The sequence below is a fragment of the Phycodurus eques genome, chromosome 6 (assembly GCF_024500275.1).
Source record: "Phycodurus eques isolate BA_2022a chromosome 6, UOR_Pequ_1.1, whole genome shotgun sequence".
In the NCBI taxonomy this organism is placed as follows: Eukaryota; Metazoa; Chordata; class Actinopteri; order Syngnathiformes; family Syngnathidae; genus Phycodurus; species Phycodurus eques.
In genome coordinates, this window is record NC_084530.1 from 8095908 (window position 1) to 8117443 (window position 21536).

Below are 21536 nucleotides of genomic sequence, written 5' to 3' on the forward strand. Positions count from 1 at the left end.
TCAAGTAAAATTAAAAAGTACGGTGTTTATATATATATATATAGAGAGAGAGAGAGAGAGAGAGAGAGAGAGAGAGAGAGAGAGAGAGAGAGAGAGATTGATTGATTGATTGATTGATTGATTGATTGATTGATTGATTGATAAACTGCACACGTATCCAGATCCCGAGCCACTTGACGTGAGGCGGCGCGAGGGGTCGAGCACGTGCCACGCGCGCTCCCGTTGGTGGCGCTGGTCGGCGTGCGCGAGCCTGCGTTGCTCACAGCTGTGCTTTCTCGACGCTGGCCAAAGTGAGGAAGAAGCAAAGCAACAAACAAGACAAGAACAACAAAGACGACGAGCAGCCTTTTCCTCCACGACTTTCCTTTGCGAAGGTAAACACCGTTTTGGGATTAATGTCATCTTTCAGTTTTTATTGACTTATTTATGTTTTGAAACGATCCAGTTACGTAATGCATCGCACAACATAGTGGTTGCTCGCGCTCTTCCTACGCACAAACAATTGGGTTCATGTGGTTTAACAGCTACCAGTGTGTTTACATACTTGAGAGTTTATTTCCCCCTTTAAATGTGATGGTGGACGCTAAAGCTTCACGTTGATTGGCGTCGACACAACTTCGGGCGCAAATGTGCCCTTTTCCACACATGGGGAAGATACGAGGTGATATTTACTCGCTCCGCGTTTTTACAACTTCTAACCTCTCCAGTGTTGTATCACTGTACGCACTTGGCCTTTAATACAAGTAGTGCATCAAAAATATAGCAATGTTCAGTTTGATTGGCGCTGTCAGAGCGATATTAATTTGACAATGTGCTTATCGTTTATTTATTTGTTTTATTAAAAAAAAAAAAAAAAAAACAATGTGCTTGTTATTGTAGTTTGAAGTCAGGCTTTTCTATGTGATAAATAAGGTCGTATTAATTTTTTATTCACAGTATGATCTGTACAGTTCTCCAAAACCCTCAATCGTAGTCATATCGATACATAAATGCCAATCCAATCTGAGCGTCATTGTTGAGACCGCTCTTGCACTGGATCTCATTATATTAAGCAGGATTGCCGCATTGAGTGGGTCGATCCATTCTAAGACGAATTTAAATGGAAACCAAGTAGCCTCTGTTTAGATCCCACTACACCGCCGTTTAAATAACTGCTTTAAGTGGCTAAACAACAATTAAAGTAATGACTTTGCGCAAGTTTATGGATGTTTCAGCACCATGGACAGCGGACTGCACATGGCAGTTCTTCAATAAGCTCCCCAATAAAGTACTTTACTCATTTTAGTAGGTGCAAACCTACTGATATCTTAACAGATATTCCTGTTATACTTATAGACGTAGTCTATATGTCTTGATGTCTTTTTGGTAGCGCATTAATGTGCAACCCACGGGTTCTTTTGGCTGACCGCCATTCCTCAACATGGCAGCCAGACAAATCGCGTTCGAGCAGAAATGCACACAGCGATGTGTGGGACGCGGTTGTCGTGTGGTGTGTTGCAACTGCAGCATAAACACTTTCGGGGAACTGTCGAGGCTTTTTGCGGCAATCGCAACCGGTGCGATGGTGAATGGCAGGTGACTTGTTGCAATGAGACAGGCGTTGATGTGACTTGCTGCGTGTTGTGTTGACATCACGGTGCAGTATTTCCGACCGTGACTCAAATGAGGATACACATCACACTGATGGCTTTTTTTTTTTGGTCTGACATTGCTCTAGTTTTTTTCTTGCTGGTATTGCCCTTTTTAGTTTATTGTTTTGAAGACAGTTTGGACGCATTTCTATTGCCCACAGTGGAGAATTATATGCAATATTTCTGCTACCAAAAACAAACAAACAAACAAACAAACAAATGAAATCAAGTAAAATCTGGCATGCCTTGAAAACGTCCAGTCTAGTTATAATGGGCAAACAGTATGAGAAATCCGTTATCCAGACACTACCACCAAAGGCAATTGTGCCATCATCTCAAGACACCATAACATTTGTCACCTAAAACATATATTAAAGGGATACATTTTTCATCATCACATTACATTTATTGGCCCACAAAGTACATAGCGCCATTGTTCGGATGTTTTATTTTTTTTGTAGCCCTCTGAAAGGCTCACCAGGAAGCACACATTGTCATAGCTCTTGTTTCTATTCAAATGATTGTCCGTAAACTAAACACACACACATATAAATATATATATTTGTCCATAAATCCCAAATTCTTAAGGAATTTTGTATTATTATGTTAATACAAAGAGATGAAATGGGCAAGAATTCAGGAGAGAGTGAGAGTTGACTTCGGCTGAATGGCAAACTACACCCTGAACTGGTCGCCAGTCAGTCGCAGGGCACATCAAGACACGGACAACCATTCACACTCACATTCACTGAGTGGGAATAGAACCCACGCTGCCCGCACCAAAGTCAGGCGAGTGTACCACGACACCATCCGTGACTGTAATTGAAGGCAAATATTGTGCTATTTCCCCAACATTTTAACTTTTTTCTTTTAACGCAAGGTATGTTTAATTTGATTACATGAACGTGGCGGGCCAATAAATAAAACCAAAAAAACAACAACAACAAAAAACTCACTTTGTCTACACCATAATTATGCTAATAATTTTTCCCACAGAAGATAAAGAAATGTTTTTTTTCCTTTTCAGGGTTAAACCTTTGGCCTCAGAAAACCTTTATTAAGTGTGCAGGCAAATATTTCCAGAAACATTTTTGCATGCTTAATTGCAAAAGAAGTCAACAGCAGTACATATAACTAGCTGAAAGAGATGGTGATGACCATGCAGAGGAAGATTACTGCATGTGCCTGGGAGGTGACGCTTCCAGTGTAGAATTCCCCCCCCGATTGTATTATTATTGCTAGCTTATCTTGAATTTAGCAAGCAGGACAGAGACCTTTTTATCACTTACATACAGCACAATAAGTAAATAAGGCACACATTTTATTATTATTATTATTTTTTTTACATCACTTGGATTCTGAAGTGGCCTCACAAAACAACACACAAAAAAAGTCAACGATGAAGCCAAACACACTTGCGGAATTTTCCCTAGATGCTCACTGAGCTAAAATCTCATAAGCTATACAGTAAGGAGGCCTCATATGACATCACATGACGTTTTGTGTCACTTTGGAAGCTCATTTTGCTTCCAAATTAGGTTGAAAAACAATTTGGATGTCTTTCAGTTCCATTAATATGCTGGCACAGTGAACGACTGGTTTAGCACATCTGCCTCACAGTCCTGAGGACCCGGGTTCAAATCCGACCCCCACCTGTGTGAAGTTTGCATGCTCTCCCCGTGCCTGTGTGGGTTTTCTCCGGGTACTCAAGTTTCCTCCCACCACCCACCAAAAACATGCATGGTAGGTAAATTGAAGACCCGAAATTGTCCGTAGATATGAATGTGAGTGTGAATGATTGTTTGTTTCTGTGTCCTGCGATTGGCTGGCGACCAGCTCCCGCCCGCAGTTAGCTGGGATAGGCTCCAGCATACCCGCGACCCTAGTGAAGCTAAGCAGTGTAGAAAATGGATGGATGGATGGATGGATATGTTTACTTCACGTATGTTTAGTAGCTGGCAGTACCTGTTTTCTACTGTAGTAGGCTTTTGGAAAGTTTTAGCCATGTGCATGAATTTAGTATCGCTCAAACTGTACAATTTACAAGATACAATGGTTAAAGATGATATGTAGTCCATAATTTCAAGCAGTTAGTGATCCAGCCAACAGGACAATTTTTACTATATACATACATACTGCGTCTCTGATTCAAAAGACGGGCTAAATTTGCCAGTCAGTTCAAGATGCTGATATTCAACGTGTTCTTCAATGAATTCTGACATTCTTTATTCTGTCTGTGACTCCAGTAATTTAAAGTTGCAGACAAAGCAGAGGTCTTGTTTTGGTGCTTGCTCATCGGTCCGCTCATGCTTAATTAATTCACTGCATCGTGTTGCCTGGTGACAGGGTGAAGCCGAGCTCATACAAACTGGAGACATGCAAAGAGGATGTTACTATGGCCAAGATCATGAAATGGGATAGAACCTTGCAGGCTCGTGGGGGCGCTGCCACTTTTCAGAGCTGGTGCTGGACTTAATCCTTGACGCTATCATATTTGAGTCGTTTTTCATTGCATTATATAAGTATGTGTTTTGCAATAACAGCAGTTATTAAGGGTTGCAAATATATGCAACAACTGCACACACACACACACACACACGAAGCGGAAGAATGCATCTTGACTACGGTCCAAAATGGAAAAATAGAGGAAAGGGCCGGTTAGCACATCCGCTTCACAGTTCTCAGGACCCGGTTTCAAATCCGGCCTCTCCTGTGTGGAGTTTGCATGTTCTCCCCGTGCCTGCGTGGCTTTTCTCCGGATACTCCAGTTTCCTCCCACGTTCCAAAAACATGCACGGTAGGTTTATATTATCGCATTGCGATTGGCTAGCAACCAGTTCAGGGTGTACCCAGCCTCGTGCCCGCAGTTCGCTGGGATGTCTCAATTTACTCACAAATGTACAAACTTACTTCATGTCAAATCTGGTGTTATTTATTAGTTGAAGTTATTGTTCTGAAGGATGACTACCCAAAAAGGGAAGCACGGGTTAATTGTACCTTGTGCCATCTCGGGAAGAGCACTGAATTGAGAAAAGACGACTGCCCCGTTCTACGAGATCAATTAGCCTTTTCTCTAACAGTCTTGTGCCACATCGAATCCTGCTTTTGGTGGCATCTGGGCACCTGAAACGCAGTCCTCCAGTTTTACTTCAGCTTGTAAAGCTCCAACCAAATAGCTACTTGCCAGAAAATCAAGTTGATGTTGTATAAAAACCCTAAATGAGGTTTAATTTATATCTCCGGGTGTTTATTAGTAAGCAACATCTGCGAGACTATATTTACAGCGGTGTGCGTGCACGCGTGTGAGCGCGTGCGTTTGTGTGTAAGCATAATTATAGAAGACTGCTTGTGTGCGCTGGGCAGCTTTGTAGCAGACGTTTTTACAAATATCAATTTTGTCAGTGCACCCTCCAGTGGACAAAATTAGCAACAAAAGTTACTTTTATTGAAAAATAGCAGTGACTGTGTTCTCCATCCCCACGGGCCAGATTGAGCCCGCTGAAGGGCCGGTTCTGGCCTGCGGGCCGTATGTTTGAAATGTCACGTGGGCTGCATAAACAAATCATGTGCGCCTAATTCATGTTGCCCTGGACTAAAATTTCAAATTGTCTTCACTTTTAATAACGTTGAGAAATGGGAAGCATTTTAAAATAAGAAAGTTCGTGAGTGACGCGGGGAGGCAGATGCGTTCGGACCATTTTCGCCTGTACAAAGCGGATGTACGAAAATGGAACAAAATATTGGCAAAAACAGAGTCATACGAAAACTGAGTTTCCACTGTATATGTATTTGATGAGGCATACATTTACAGTATAGGGTTCCAGATTCATAACGGCCCTCTGAGGATCATCATCATCCGATGTAAGCGTGTCGGCAGTCAAAACGCCTGTGTCGTCACTATCCGAAGCTCTAGTTATGAAAGTCGGCTGTGCTCCTCATCACTGAAGGAGGAGTGGATCTCATCATTCTCTGTTCTCCTGGGGCTTCACATTAATCAAAAGTCTCAAGTTGGAGGGGGGGGGGAAGCAAAGCCCAAGTAGAATTAAAGAGTTAAAAATCCTTCCACGTAATTACTTTGCATCTTTCCAGTCTCACGGTGAGCGCTTAATACCGCAGCATGCGGAGAGCTCATTATGTAAAATCAATTCCTTTCAACACGAAATCCTGTGCCAAGCTCCCCAGCGCTCGAGCTTCTGCCAAATGTGGGGCCGGCTAACATATGAAAAACTCTATTGTTTTGTATTGCAAGTCCGTATGCTGACACGTTATGTGCACCATCTGCAATGCTGAATTTGCATGGCTGTGTGGGAAAGGAGGTGGAATTATCCTTCTTGTTAGAAACCTGTTATAATCCTCTGATCACACAGGCATGTTCCTTCCTCTTCGTTTACCACATCTGATGGGAAATTAATGTGTTTGTATTATTCTCTTCTCCCAGCTTCCCTTTCTGCTGGCGGCGCCCCTTTGCTCTTGAGGCTGTGGTATGAGCCTATGTGGCAGGAAGGCGCTGACGTTGCTGAGCAGCGTGTTCGCTGTTTGCGGCCTGGGCCTGTTGGGCATCGCCGTAAGCACCGACTACTGGCTCTACCTGGAGGAGGGCGTCATCCTCCCACTTAACCAGAGCACCGAGATACGCATGTCTCTCCACTCGGGCCTCTGGAGGGTTTGTTTCCTGGCTGGTACGTTCATAGCAGGTCTGGATCTGGAGCACATACAGTACATGACTTAATAGTCGTGAAGTTAACAGTAGAATTTGATAACATGCTTATCGGGAGAGTTTATTTACATTTCAGTAAATAACATTTCACAGTCACCAGGCACAACATGATGTACTTCCCGCTAATAAGAGCCAATGCAAAATCTGCCTTCACAAAGATGATAGTTTTCAACCCACACCGTCAGAGAGTATTCATTTATGACATGTGCGGTTCAATCCCTCTACAAACTATACTCACAAAATTAAAGCTCTTGTAAGGAATCTCATTGGGTTGTGCAAGCAGTCATAATGCTGTGGCCAGTCAGAGTAATTTTTGTACACGGTTGATATACTGTACTGTCAGAGGTGGTTAATAATGCACTACATTTACTCCATTACAGTTACTCAAATAACTTTTGGGGTAAATTGTACTTGTCAGAGTAGTTTTAATGAAATACGAGGCACCAAGCAACAACAGGCGCAGTACCCCTGGCCTCATAATCATTCCATATTTACATACACACACTAACGTGACGTGTGCAACATAGTCGAGGTCGGAGAACCATGGCATATAAGACATTTATAAATTAGATGACAAAACCCAAATGCTGCTGAAGTGGCTGGTCCGACGCTGAGTCTGGTGTGAGTGTGCGCGTCCGTGTGCATCTACATGTTTGCGGGGCGTCAGAGTTCAGAGTTCAGGTGGACAGAGGACAGAAGAGGTAGAGGGGGCAGAGCGGGCAGAGAGTTGAGATTCCTGACAGCCTGATGAATAAAACTGTCTTTGAGTCGCTTAGTCCTGGTCCACTGACTTAACGTGAGTTTGAACGTGATTGGTTAATTCCGAATGCGGCCACATCCCAGTTATAGGAAAGTTGTTTATTTTTACCTCCCCTCTCAAAAACATTTAAAAGAAAAAGAAACGTCAATTGAGGTGTACAGGTTATACGTCACATTATTCGTGCAGTTTTGACATGATTAATCTTCGTCTATTTTTTTTAACCCCCCCCCCCCCCCCCAAAAGAAATGGCATTTGAACAGGGGCGTGTAGACTATATACTGTATGTCGTTTTCTGGTTTTTGTAATCTCTGTTTGATGAGCCTATTGTGGTGTTTAATGAGTGGAAACAAAATAGTATAAGATCATTTGTCATTTCAAAAAGACTTTATTGATTGTTTTAGATTAAGCGATATTGTTCAGCAGTAGGCCTATCTGAATTTCCATCCATCCATCCATTTTCTACCGCTTATCCGGGTCAGGTGGCGGGGGCAGTAGCTTTAGCAGCGACGCCCAGACTTCCCTCTCCCCAGCCACTTCATCCAGCTCTTCCGGGGGGATCCCGAGGCGTTCCCAGGCCAGCCGAAGGATGTAGTCTCTCCAGCGTGTCCTGGGTCGTCCCCGGGGTCTCCTCCCGGTGGGAAGTGCCCGGAACACCTCACCGGGGAGGCGTCCGGGAGGCATCCGAATGAGATGCCCCAGCCACCTCATCTGGCTCCTCTCGATGCGGAGGAGCAGCGGCTCTACTCTGAGATCCTCCCGGATGACCGAGCTTCTCACCCTATCTCTAAGGGAGAGCCCGGACACCCTGCGGAGGAAACTCATTTCGGCCGCTTGTATCCGGGATCTCGTTCTTTCGGTCACGATCCACAGCTCGTCACCATAGGTGAGGGTAGGAACGAAGATCGACCGGTAAATCGAGAGCTTCGCCTTTCGGCTTAGCTCCTTCTTCACCACAACGGACCGATACAAAGTCCGCATCACTGCAGACGCTGCACCGATCCGCCTGTCGATCTCCCGTTCCATTCTTCCCTCACTCGTGAACAACACCCCAAGATACTCGAACTCCTCCACTTGGGGCAGGAGCTCGTCAACGACCCGGAGAGGGCATGCCACCCTTTTCCGACCGAGGACCATGGTCTCTGATTTGGAGGTGCTGATTCTCATCCCAGCCGCTTCACACTCGGCTGCGAGCTGCTCCAGTGAGAGTTGGAGCTCACGGTTTGATGAAGCCAACAGAGCCACATCATCAGCAAAAAGCAGAGATGCAATACTGAGGCCACCAAACCGGACCCCCTCAACGCCTCGGCCGCGCCTAGAAATTCTGTCCATGAAAGTTATGAACAGAATCGGCGACAAAGGGCAGCCTTGGCGGAGTCCAACCCTCACCGGGAACGAGTCCGACTTACTGCCGGATATGCGGACCAAACTCTGACTCCGGTCGTACAGGGACCGAACAGCCCGTATCAGGGGGTTCGGTACCCCATACTCCCGAAGCACCCTCCACAGGACTCCCCGAGGGACACGGTCGAACGCCTTCTCCAAGTCCACAAAACACATGTAAACTGGTTGGGTGAACTCCCATGCACCCTCGAAGACCCTGCCGAGGGTGTAGAGCTGGTCCTCTGTTCCACGGCCAGGACGAAAACCACACTGCTCCTCCTGAATCTGAGATTCGACTTCCCGACGGACCCTCCTCTCCAGCACCCCTGAATAGACCTTACCAGGGAGGCCGAGCAGTGTGATCCCCCTGTAGTTGGCACACACCCTGCGGTCCCCCTTCTTAAAAAGGGGGACCACCACCCCAGTCTGCCAATCCAGAGGCAATGTCCACGCGATGTTGCAGAGGCGTGTCAACCAGGACAGCCCCACAACATCCAGAGCCTTTAGGAACTCCGGGCGAATCTCATCCACCCCCGGGGCCCTGCCACCGAGGAGCTTTATAACTACCTCGGTGACCTCAACCCCAGAGATAGGAGAGCCCGCCTCAGAGAACCCACACTCTGCTTCCTCATGGGAAGGCGTGTCGGTGGAATTGAGGAGGTCTTCGAAGTATTCTCCCCACCGACTCACAACGTCCCGAGTCGAGGTCCGCAGCGCCCCATCCCCACTATACACAGTGTTGGTGGTGCACTGCTTTCCACTCCTGAGACGTCGGATGGTGGGGGGAACATTGCACATTATACACAAGAAATTATGGTAATATGCACTTTGCCTGAAATGTTCATATTACTGAATATTTTCTCTCACACAATAGTATTTTTTTTAGCTAAACACAAATGCTAAATCTACTTAATATTTTCCTGAACAAATCATACTATTAACAGTATTAAGAAAATATGAATTAAAGTCAAGCAAGTCACAGGTACAACCTCAAGTAAAATCATATATAAGACATAATTTTAGATTTAAACTACAAACGGAAGTAAATATCACCATGGATTATATATTTTCTTTCTAGAAATAATCTGATTTCATTCTATTTAAAGCTCTTTCTCACCACATAGAAGAAACCTCATTGCTATGTTACAGAGAAATGCAGTATGTGTGAAAAACGCATGAAAGGTGTGAGTACCTGTCTTGTGGTGTTGCTGTAACTGTACCACTGTGTGCCCAAATGGTTTTACTAGCTTTAAGAGGATTCTGCTGCTCAACTCAGATGTCAACCCAATCATGTGGTACACTCAGTTGCCTTGTGTGACTAAACTAACTGTGGTCACATGATGACATCGACTGATGCTGTTGAAATCTGCTGCAAAGAGCAACAGCGTGCTCTGTTACTTTACCACTTAAGGTGGAAAAAGACAGCAATTATGTCTTCACTGGTGACTGTTAACAACAATTTCCACTCACTCGGCATGTTTTTGAATGAGTCTCATCTCACACACAACTGACTATGGCTCTGAAAGTTTACTTTTTACTGCTGTACTGCTAATGTCCCTCTTGTGCATGCCCAACTTTGCTTGGAGTGTAAATACTTGAACTGTGTGGAAAGATGAAAGCAGTAGATTCTTTATTTGTTTTCTACCAGCCCTGTGTCATCCCTCATGATTTACCCTTCAGGCTTTTATTCATCCTCTTCCCCCATCAGTTTCTATCCTGTTTCTCCATTCCGGCCCAGTAAGTAAACAAACAAAACACTTCATTTGCACTTCCTTTATGTTTATCCTCATACTACAACTGCACTGGGCCTCATATGATAGCTGCATGTGTGTAGGCAGGTCATGATGGTGTGATTAGATTACAGATGTTTTCCTTTTACATCCTCTTTAACAGGCCTATTAAATGGGCCACTCTGTGTTTTAAGGGCAATTGAGTGGCCTTATTGCCCACTTAACTGTTGCGTTGGACTGTGTTTGACCTACAAATAATCGTTGGCCATTATCACATGGCGCGCTTCCACTGGAGAGCTCGAATGGTGTTGCATGGACCTGTTAGCTCATATTGATGTCAGTTTTGTTGTTTGCTTTCATTGCACTTAGAGGTCAAGGAAAAAATGTTTAGAGACATCATCGTGAGTCATGTTCAACATGGTATTTCATGGGTACAGACTCCAAGACAATAGAAGATCATCACTGAGGCTATGTGCACAACCAAATGGGTATTCTAAAAAACATATTTGACCAAAAAAAAACCAACAACAATATCCATCCACAGCAAAATCAACATGAAAAAGTTTTTAAAAAGGCTAACAATAAAAAAAGAAAACGAAAATGAAAATGACTCAAATCAGCTGACATGCAGAGATACAGTAACATCACAAGTCATACAAAGATAACAGATAGTGGAAAAGATAGCGAATGCTAAAACGTCATTTTGTTCAGATACATTTAACAAGAGTAGGCAAAAAAAAAATAATAATAATAATAATAATAATTTTCCCCACGGGGTGGCACATGTTCCAAGAAAGCACCCATTAGGTTTTAGTCCGGTGCCGATCAAGACATTTATTTTAAACAATTTCACATCACCATATGGTCAATGGAAATTGTCCGCCAACCATAATGACAATGGCACTACCTGTACTCCTATAGTAGTAGTACTACACTATATTCCAAAAGGCGGTCTTGGTCACGTCGGCGTCAGCAGCGGACGAGCAGAACGAGTTGCCTGACACGATGTGCTGAAGTGGCCACAGGCAGACATTTCATGGACAGCAAAATGTCTTAATTGTCTGACCTGTGGAGGAAGCTGAGCACACTGGTGCATTTAATGTTGCTTTCTTATTCTTTCCTCCAAAAGTGGTGTAGTTGGTAGTTCCAAAATTTGCAGTTATTTGATTAATTCTTTTTTTTTTTTTTAGTGACTGAAGTGTTTGTACGATCAAAATTCTTCCATATTCTTCTTCCTTCTAGGAGAGGAGAAAGGTCGCTGCTTTACCATTGAATATGTGATGCCCACTAAAGTCCAGATGACTTCGGAGTCCACTGTTAGTGTCCTGAGTAAGTAAATCTAGTAAAGCACAATTTAAAGTCCAAGTTTTTTGTTGTTGTTTTTTTTACTGAGGGCCAAATACAGAAAATACTGTGTATTTGCAACTCAGCTATAATGTGAAGAACATTGCACTCAGCTATTTAAGGATAGCTGACATGTCAGGAGAAAGTTTGGTGGTTGAGACACGGAGCACTTCACAGAGGCTATCAGTCATTCTGGTTCTCAGTCTGTTTTTTTTTTTTGTGATTTAACAGAGAAAATGTTTGTTCACATGTGAATGTTGAGCCGAATAGGCTCATCATTCTTTTTGCACGGCGTCTCATCAGAGGAAACTTGGCATTATCCAAACTCCGATAGAAGTCGGGGAGGGAGAGAAGCTGATGTTGACTTTTCAGAGAATCATCACACTGCATTTCAATCAGTTCGAACGGCAGACTCTCTTCCACTTCTTCTACTCCACCAGGAGGGGGGTTGAGAAAAGTTGTTTTTCAATGACGCTGGTTGAATTTTGTCACGAGAGATGCAATCACAGACACGTATTTCTCCTTTTTAGCAGAAAGGTCGGCCTTTGGAAAAGCAGACTTGATTTCAGACAGCGTGGGGAAGTGCGCAGCATTGAAGCTTGGTAGTTGTGTCTCAAACAGGCGGAGGAGCTTTACTGTGGTGCAGTCCTCTAGCTCCAATTATGTTGACAGTTTTTACGACAGGGTTCATCACATCGTCCAGCTGGACAGTTTTGGCACACAGCGCTTCTTGGTGGATGACACAGTGCATTCTGACAACCTCACCTCTGCTCTCTTTTTGCTTGGCGCACAACATCGATGCCATTCCTTTGCGCTCGCCCATCACAGCCGGAGCTCCATCCGTTGTTACTCCGCAGAGCTCGTCCCATTTAAGTCCGATCTTTTCAACTGCCTCTGACACCGCTCTGAAATGATCTTTGCCGTGGTTGTGCCTTTTTAGGCTCCTCATAACAAGTTTAGTGACTTCTTAGCTTGCTGTTGTGGCGTTTTCCTGTATCTTGTTAGCGCGGAGGGGGAAAAAAACTGATGATGACCTTGCAGGCTAGCTGCTATTTGCTTGACTTTCTGTGTTCGTTCGGCACCGGTGTACGAGGTGTAGTTCTCATGTTTGGTCTCCTAGTTCCTACGGATATTATACTCTTTCATTAGAGCAACAGCTTCATTGCAGATCAAACAGACACACTTTCCATTGATTTATATTAATTTTCCCACCGTGTTTGAAATCTTCTACCCTTACTATTTTGTGTTTCTTTGGTGCTGCCATTTTCTGCTGACTCCTCGTAAAAGCTTTTCTTCATCTTAATTGTGTCATTGTGTTGTGGAGAAGCACCGTTTATGTGACTGGCTCCATTTAGTGTTGAAACTGAGAAGAGCAATAGAGTTGAGGGTGAGCTCAAGCTTCTTGGGCGTATTTTCACGACCATAAGGCGCACCGCATTAAAAGGCGCAGCCTCAGTTACGGGGTCTATTTCAGTATGTAACACATACATAAGGCGCACCGTATTATTGGGCACAGGCATGGTAAAACATACGCTAGCTTAAAACATACGGTAGCATGCATGCACGCTAAAACAATGTTTTTAAAAAGGCAGCGGGAGCCAAACTGAGTTCGGTTGTACTTTATTGAAGCATTTAAAAATGTACTCACATTAGTTTTTGATCAATCCTCATCCACAAATCCATCAAAGTCCTCATCTTCTGTATCCGTGCAGCTCCTCAGAAATCATGCCGGCTATTACGAAAGCTCGTACAACAGTGCAAGCAGACACGTTAGCCCAAGCATCCAAAACCCATTCACAAATTGTGGCGTAACTCGTCCGGCGCTGCCTACTCGTCTTAGTAAAGCTGTGTTCGCCATCTGTCATCCATGGCTCCCACGCCGCTCACTTGACTTTGAACGGTCTGTTTACACCGATGTCCAGCGGTTCGTCAAGCCTCCCGGAATGACGGCAAGCCCCGAGTTATTGCACTCAGTCGAACGGTGACTGTAGAGACGCTTTTCCCGGCTGTTCTTTGCTCGGGCCAACTCGCCTTGTTTCCGCGGAAACTCAGCTTCATCTTCTTGACTTGGCGAAGCTCATTTTCCTTCTTCCTCCACTTGCGAACCATGGATTCGTTCATCTTGAATTCTCTCAATGCTGCATGTTCCTCCGCGTAACTGATAGCTTGCAGTTTAAACTGTGCTTCGTAAGCATGTCTCTTCGTAGGTGCCATTATCGGGGTCCTTAGCCAAACCGATATTGTTTTGTACAATGCACACCTCGGCGCTATATAACTACTGGGGGCGTGCCTTTAGCGTCCTCTGTCACGCACACCCTTCCCCCTTTTAACGTCCGCATGCTGTCCTCAGCCACGTCCGCCTTTCCTCTATATATGCAGCGTATCGGCAGGAAATGCTCTCAGTCATTCAAGCAAAGTGCTCAACACACAACAGCATTTATCGATTTTGGAACTCGGTGCACACATAAGGCACGCCGCATTATAAGGTGCCCTGTCCATTTTGGAGAAAATTGAAGACTTTTAAGTGCGCCTTATGGTCGTGAAAATGCGGTATATTTTCATAATTTGCTGTGGGGCAATAAAAACTGGGCCACAGTTGGCCTGCAGGCCGTAGTTTGGACACCCCTAAGTAAAGCTTTTTAAAAGCATTTTACAGAATTAGCTGGCCAGGCCACAGCAATAGCCAAGTATTAGCTCATGGGGGGGCTAATGATGTGTCACAACTTTGCCTAAAGTCCTATTGGTTTATAAGAACAGTGTTTGTGAAGATTTATTCAGCCGAGGCAAATATTTTACATGACCAAACAACCAATATAAATAACCAAAACAAAAACAAAAAAAGCATACATAGTGAAATAATGATCTTGTCTCAATTTACTTTCCACTTAACTTGCTCACTGTGAAACTGGGGCGTGTGTATTTGGGTACGAAGGTATTAATCGTGCCTTCTGCTGTTTAGTGAAAGCACATTTGCTTGTTTTCCCTATTACTATACGTGGCTGGCATAACTAAATGAACAAAGATACATTATTTGTAGTCAATAACGGATTAAGTGTAATTGGATAATGGCTAATTACCCGTGGCACACCTGATGATCTTGGCACAGGGGTTGGGATATCATTGCATTAGAATATATTCACAGTGGATGGTGGAAAAGGAAAACTGAGCGGATGTTCAGAACCTGACATTCCATTTGTAAAGCTATAACTAGGAACTAACGTAAGCAACTGGTCATGCGCTCCACATCGATATAGAGCTGTTCAAATTCCAATGGGTAGAGTATATGAATGAGAAATTCACACCAACTCAAAATGACTTGCTCACAGATGCATTTTCGGAAATAGGCAGCAAGCAAAAATATTTAGTTGGTTGTTTAGTTTCACACTCGATGGCTCGGCAGGCACTCCAGTGAGCCAAGTATTTGTATACAAGCACTTGAAAAGGCAATGTTTCGTGGCACATCCCCTTTAATGTTACAGCGTAAGTGCATATAACTGCACGTTTAACTTAACTCAGTAGGAGGCTTCGAAGAATCTCTGAGCGTTTTCGCTTTCGAGACTTTGTGTGCCATCCAAAGAACAGTTCTAATGGAAGCCCAGGTTGCGGCTCGTTTTTTCTCTTCTTTGTAAGTGGTAAAAAAAAAATGTTTTTTTAAAATCCTCTTTTATTGCAGAGATGATCCGTTCGGCCACACCTTTCCCACTGGTCAGCCTCTTCTTCATGTTCATCGGTTTTGTCCTCAGCAACATTGGCCACATTCGACCACATCGCACCATCCTGGCCTTTGTTTCGGGAATCTTCTTCATCCTATCAGGTACTCACTTCGGCTCCTACCCCACTGACAGACACTTCATCTTGTTCTCATTTCGTAGGATTTTGTGAAAAATAAAAATAACTCATCATTGCACCTTTCACCACTGGGATTCCCGTGACCCTTCACGGGAAGCGAGACATAAAATGGCCAACCCTAATTACAAAAATCCTTCTTTTTATGTGGGTCCAGTTCCCACTCACTGACTGTGTGAATGTTTGCCTATCGCGATACAGTATAGTCCTGTGATGGACCGGCAACACGTCTGCCTTTTGCTGGAAGTCAGCTGCAATATGCGCCCGCTTCCCATAACTCTAATGTGGACAAGTGCAATAGAAAATGGATGGATGGATGGGTTTTCTAGTATTTTAAGCATTAAGCAGGTTAACATTTTTCATTTTTCCCCCCTCATTAAATCTCCTGCTTTTTCTCATACATGATGATTTCTCCTCCAGGTGTCTATTCAAATGGGTGATAGGATGTCACTAATGTGTTGTTTCTGGGCTGCAGGTCTGTCTCTGGTCGTTGGTCTGGTGTTGTACATCTCCAACATCAACGATGAAATGTTGAATAGGACCAAAAGCAACGAGGCCTACTTCAGCTACAAGTATGGATGGTCGTTTGCCTTTGCTGCTATCTCCTTCCTCCTCACTGAGGTAATGTTCATCTCATTATGGTCCCTTGCATCAAAGCTTCCGCTTTGGATCCAGTTCCACAGAACAGTTGATTCATTCTTATCCCGAAGTGTTATGTTCATGTGTAAACCATTATTTTACCTTGACCCAATATGATTGCATGTTAAAGATGAATTTCTTCCTCACCACTCTTACAATGTTATATTTGATGTGGGCAGGGGCGGGGGGAAATATTGCACCTTTCCCCCTCCACCAATCAGTCACTTACAGTACTAGAGCATTTAGCAGCGACATACAGTAAAAATATTTAAGCTTAAACATGCTACTTGTTAGGTTTACGTTTTCTGGTAGGAAATAGTGTCATGGACGTAATGCCTTCTGTTTTCATGAAAACTTTAATATTTTAAGTATAAATGGAAAGTTGAACTCCTGCAGCTTTAGAAGGGTGTGTTTCTTGCAAATGTTGGTTGAATTCTAAATTGTAGGTCCCCCCCCCCCACTGGATACGGAATTAAACTCTTCCAGTCTCTTTTCAGTCAACAACACAAGTGTTGATACTATCAGTAGTTACAAATAGAACAATAGAAAGACAACACTGTACAATATGGAATAGTCTGCTATTTTAAACGCGTTAGTCGGGACTGTTCAGGAAACTGTTGTTTGGTGTTACATTGTTTGTCTCTATGGTGCAATCGCAGTGCACCCTAGTGGGGTGGCTATAAAATAACACCGATGCCAAATAATGATCTCGAGTCAATTCCATGAAAGTGCTGGTAGTGTAGCTGTCCATGCTGCTGCCTTTCACACAGATGGTGCGAATGCCCAGCTGGCGCTCCGAAACCCAGCCACTGACGGTCCCAAGCCCAGATTCCAAATATGTGTGGGTTGTGTCAGGAAGGGCGTCCGGCATACAGACATTGCCAAATAGAACATGCGAGTGACTGGTTGTGGCAACCTCTGATGGGACAAGCTGGGACAACAACAATTCATGAAGTCCATGAAACCCTAACCCTTACAGCTGGTGTGTCAAAAAGGCCAATACTCCTGATCTTGTCAGCAGAATGGACTACGCTCCTCTTTCTAAAGCTCCTCTTTGCCTTTCCAGACGGCCGGTGTGATGTCCGTGTACCTGTTCATGAAGCGCTACACGGCGGAGGAGATGTACCGGCCCCGCCAGGGCTTCTACCGTCCTCGCCTCAGCAACTGCTCGGACTACTCGGGCCAGTTCCTCCATCCGGACGCGTGGGCCGGGCGTGGCCGCAGCCCCTCGTCCATCTCCTCCGAGGCTTCCCTCCAGATGAACTCCTCCAACTATCCTGCCCTCCTCAAGTGTCCTGAGTACGAACAGATGTCCTCCTCGCCGTGCTGAAGCAAAGAACCACCAGAGGTTATTACAGCACTGGCATAGTTCAAATACTGTGCAATGTATACTCCCAAAATGTAAGCTCCCCGTATACAAAATCCTGAAGGTGTCTAGTGGGCTAAGTCGCAGTTGTCGACGACCATGGATTTTATTTACCTGTAGTGTGCAGTGGTATAGAGCTGCATGCAACATAATGAGAATGTTGCGCCTCTCATACAGTTCCATCATCAGTATTCCACAGCATTTGTCCCCATTAGGGTCACAGGTGACCTGAGCCTATCCCAGCTGACTTTAGGCGAGAGGTGAGGTACATCCTGGACTGGTCGCCAGCCAATCGCAGGGCACCTATGAACAAACAACCATTCACGCTCACATTCACACCCACGGACAATTGTGAATCTAGGTAGAACATGCGAACTCACGCAGGAAGGCCGTAGCTCAGATTCGAACCCAGAACCTTAGAACTGTGAGGCAGATGTGCTAACCAAGCTGTTACCTGTCATGCAGTCAAATAACTAAACCACTGTAATCCCCCACTATTTGCAGGGGGTAGGGACCGAGCCCTTACGCGAATAGTGAAGAGGTACAAGTCTTTGGTGCCCCCCAAAGGTCTTTATATTTGACTTAAGAGTTGAAACTGTAAATATTGAATATCACAAACTATGATCTTCTTCAAAAAGAGTTTTCAAACTCATCTGACAACATTACCCTGAAAAATCACTGGCTTACAGATGGTTTGACCTGGAAAAATGCACCAGAAGTGCGCTTCCCCATAACGTCCACTAACAACACAGGCTAAACTTCGCTCTTTACCGACGTATTGTCTCTCGGTGGAGATGTGTCACTTTGACATGTTTGACACCGATTGACTGTACTACTGTGTTATTTAGGCTGGACTTTGGCTGCATCTTGTGGCATCGTAGGATGTTTCAGAAACAATGCAAAACTGTGAATAGGTGAATTTTTCAGTGAATATGTGGCGATTACTATTTTAGTAACAGTTGTTAGTATAATGATGCATTGCACTTGGGTACTACTACAAACTAAAATCACAATAATAAGCATATTGTTACATCAACACATCGCCGACAGTGTCTATCAAATCTGATCATGATTATCTTTGTCAAAGCAAAACCTCTTTCGATTATGGAAGTGTGCCTCATGTTGCGGCCGACCACGTCGGTCAGCCAGCGTAAGCTCCCACTGCTGATCTCTAGTTTTTCAAAGATATACCTGAAGAAATGAACTCGGAAAGGGTCAAGAGGCATTATGTGTGGTCACGCAGACGTGCACTCATGTCAACGGGCCAAACGCAAGCTGAACAGTGCACGATGACCTTCGGCTAACAGCGAGAACTAATCATGCTGATCATATTGATCAGGGACTGAAAGTCATTTATGTTTTCCACGTGAATGTTTTGTTGTTTTTGTCTGGTCCCTTTTCAGAAACTCATATTGAAGCCAAAGGAAGAACCTGTGACACAGCATCCTGCCTCCCTCATCAGCACCAACTCTTCGAAGCTTATTAACAGCTATCTACTGTATGCGCATAGTTGAAATACAGAAATATGTTGGTAATTCATAAATTCCTACCAGTAAAATTCACATAACAAATAGCCAGTATTCCATTTGTTTATATCCTATAATCTATTGTGAAGGGGAAAGAAGATGGACTGTTCTAATGGGAAGTGTGAACCATTATTTTTGCAACATGTGAATGGAAGAAGTCTAAAAGAAAAATCTGTTGATGAGATTTTACAGCATAAATTCAAGTCAAATTGCAAATAAGATATTTTCGTAATTCACGCCCTTTTGAGGACACAATAACCCTGGTCGGAATATTCCAAACAGAATTGTGCCAACGAAGATGTTTGAAAACTGTTGAATACCAACATTGCATGCAGCATTAGGTGAGTAAACATATTACTAAGAAGCATGTTGTCTAGTGCAATTATTTTATCTGATTTCACAATATTAATGATAACTGTTCATATTTAAAGTTGCGTTGTGTTATGTTGTTGTGAACTCATACATTATTAATGGTATCCAACATCTTTTGCAGTACATTTAAAGTTGTTTATTCAGTATTTGTCTCATTTGTCTCACAGGATACATAAACTAAATAAATACAAACTATCCCTCTCAAGCATTGTTGTAGATAGAGCCTTGTGATTATTCCAAATGTGTATGTAAATATGCATTTGTATATAGACTCAGTTTTGTATAGAGAACAATTGAAATATACATTGATGGATGTTCTGTTATTCAATAGAATAATTTTCAATATCTGTGACTGCTGCTTTACCTCTGTGTCACATTGAGAATGGGAGATTTTGCATACTAATATGTAAATGTTGTGTTCTGATGGTTGTCACATTGCAAATGTGATTATTAATTGTGTATTTTTACAGTCCAGTTTCATGTTTCAACCGTCACTGCATATTCAGCGAAATAAAGGGATTTGCTAAACAATTCATGTTTTATTCTTCTGTTTTAGTTTCTCTACAAAGCTCCAGATGTTAAATAACAGTAAATAGATAGGATGATTGCTACATAATATCTTTCATCCGTTTTCTATAGCGCTTGTCTTCATCAGGGTCATGGGTGAGCTGGAGCGTATCCCAGCCGACAATGGACTGGTCGCCAGCCAATCACAGAGCACATGTAGAAAAACAACCATTCACTCACATATTCTTACCTATGGACAGTAAGTCTTCAACCATGCATTTTTGGGGAATGTGGGAGGAAGACGGCGTTCCCAGGAGAAAACCCACGCAAGCATGCAAACTCCACACAGGAAGGCCGGAGCTGAGATCGGAACCTCACCTCAGAACGATACTGTACATTATAATGATGAAAATATTGAATGGAACACACCATGTTCATATTGTGAGCCACTGTCACTCTCTGTTGAGATAACGGAAATCTACACAAATACAATTCTATTTTGACAGAACACAATGAACAAAAATATAATTCAAGACTTGTTTTTTTTCTCTCCCAATTTTCACATGAAACTCAACGATCTAAGACATTTGGAATGGAGGGAGGGAGCTACATTGTGTCTAGAGATCTAGATCTAGAGGAAGCCAATGACAGGGAACCCTGAAGGAACTGTTGTACTGCATGCAGAAGTCTGGAGTGGCAGAGGAGTATATTGAGGGCAACAGAACAGTGGTGAGGTGTGCTGTAGGTGTGACAGGAGTTTAAGGTGGAGGTGGGACTGCATCAGGAATCAGCCCTGAGCCCCTTCCCTTTTACAGTGGTGATGGATAGGCTGACAGATGAAGTTAGACTGGAATCCCCGTGGACCATGATGTTTGCAGATGACATTGTGATCTGCCGTGAAAGCAGGGAGCAGGTGGCGGAACAGTTAGAAAGATGGAGGCGTGCACTGAAAAGCAGAGGGATGAAGATTAGCCGAAGTAAGACTGAATATATGTGCATGAATGAGAGGAGGGATGGGGGAAGAGTGAGGCTACAGGGAGAAGAGATAGCGAGGGTGGAGGACTTGAAATACTTGGGGTCAAACGTCCAGAGCAATGGCGAGTGTGGTCGGGAAGTGAAGAAACGGGTCCAAGCAGGTTGGAACGGGTGGAGGAAGGTGTCAGGTGTGTTATGTGAAAGAAGAGTCTCTGCTAGGATGAAGGGCAAAGTTTATAAGACAGTGGTGAGGCCAGCCATGATGCACGGATTAGAGACAGTGGCACTGAAGAGACAACAGGGAGCAGAGCTGGAGGTGGCGGAAATGAAGATGTTGAGGTTCGCTCTCGGAGTGACCAGGTTGGCTCAAATTAGAAATGAGCTCATCAGAGGGACAGGCGAGGTTTCGATGTTTTGGAGACAAAGTTAGAGAGAGCAGACTTCGATGGTTTGGACACGCCCAGAGGAGAGAGAGTGAGTATATTGATAGAAGAATGATGAGGATGGAGCTGCCAGGCAAGAGAGCTCGAGGAAGAGCAAAGAGAAGGTTGATGGATGTCGTGAGGGAAGACATGAGGGCACTTGGTGTTCGAGAGGAGGATGCAGGAGAAAAGGATGACACGCTGTGGTGACCTGTAACGGGACAAGCTGCAAGGCAAAGAAGAAGTATCAGAATGCTTTAGTTTAAACACTGTAGGCTCACACTGTATACTATGGAATTGATTTTGGGTTTTATTATTAGA

General features: G+C 43.9%; 1 protein-coding gene across 3 annotated transcripts; it reads left to right on the forward strand.

Annotated features, from left to right (window-relative positions):
* Positions 1 to 283: 283 nt before the first annotated feature.
* Positions 284 to 19823, forward strand: LOC133404627 (voltage-dependent calcium channel gamma-5 subunit). Of its 3 annotated transcripts, none has more exons than XR_009768851.1 (7): positions 284 to 374; positions 6070 to 6310; positions 11461 to 11547; positions 15236 to 15376; positions 15884 to 16029; positions 17114 to 17448; positions 18817 to 19823. XR_009768851.1 is itself a non-coding variant. In XM_061680689.1 (7 exons), exons 2-6 carry the CDS (start codon positions 6115 to 6117, stop codon positions 17375 to 17377), a joined length of 834 nt encoding a protein of 277 aa, XP_061536673.1. In that variant the 5' UTR covers positions 284 to 374; positions 6070 to 6114; the 3' UTR covers positions 17378 to 17395; positions 18817 to 19823. The 3 variants fall into 3 exon arrangements, 2 of the variants coding, with proteins under 2 accessions (XP_061536673.1, XP_061536672.1); XM_061680689.1 differs by having other exon boundaries at positions 17114 to 17395; XM_061680688.1 differs by having other exon boundaries at positions 17114 to 19823.
* The last annotated feature ends 1713 nt before the right edge of the window (positions 19824 to 21536 follow it).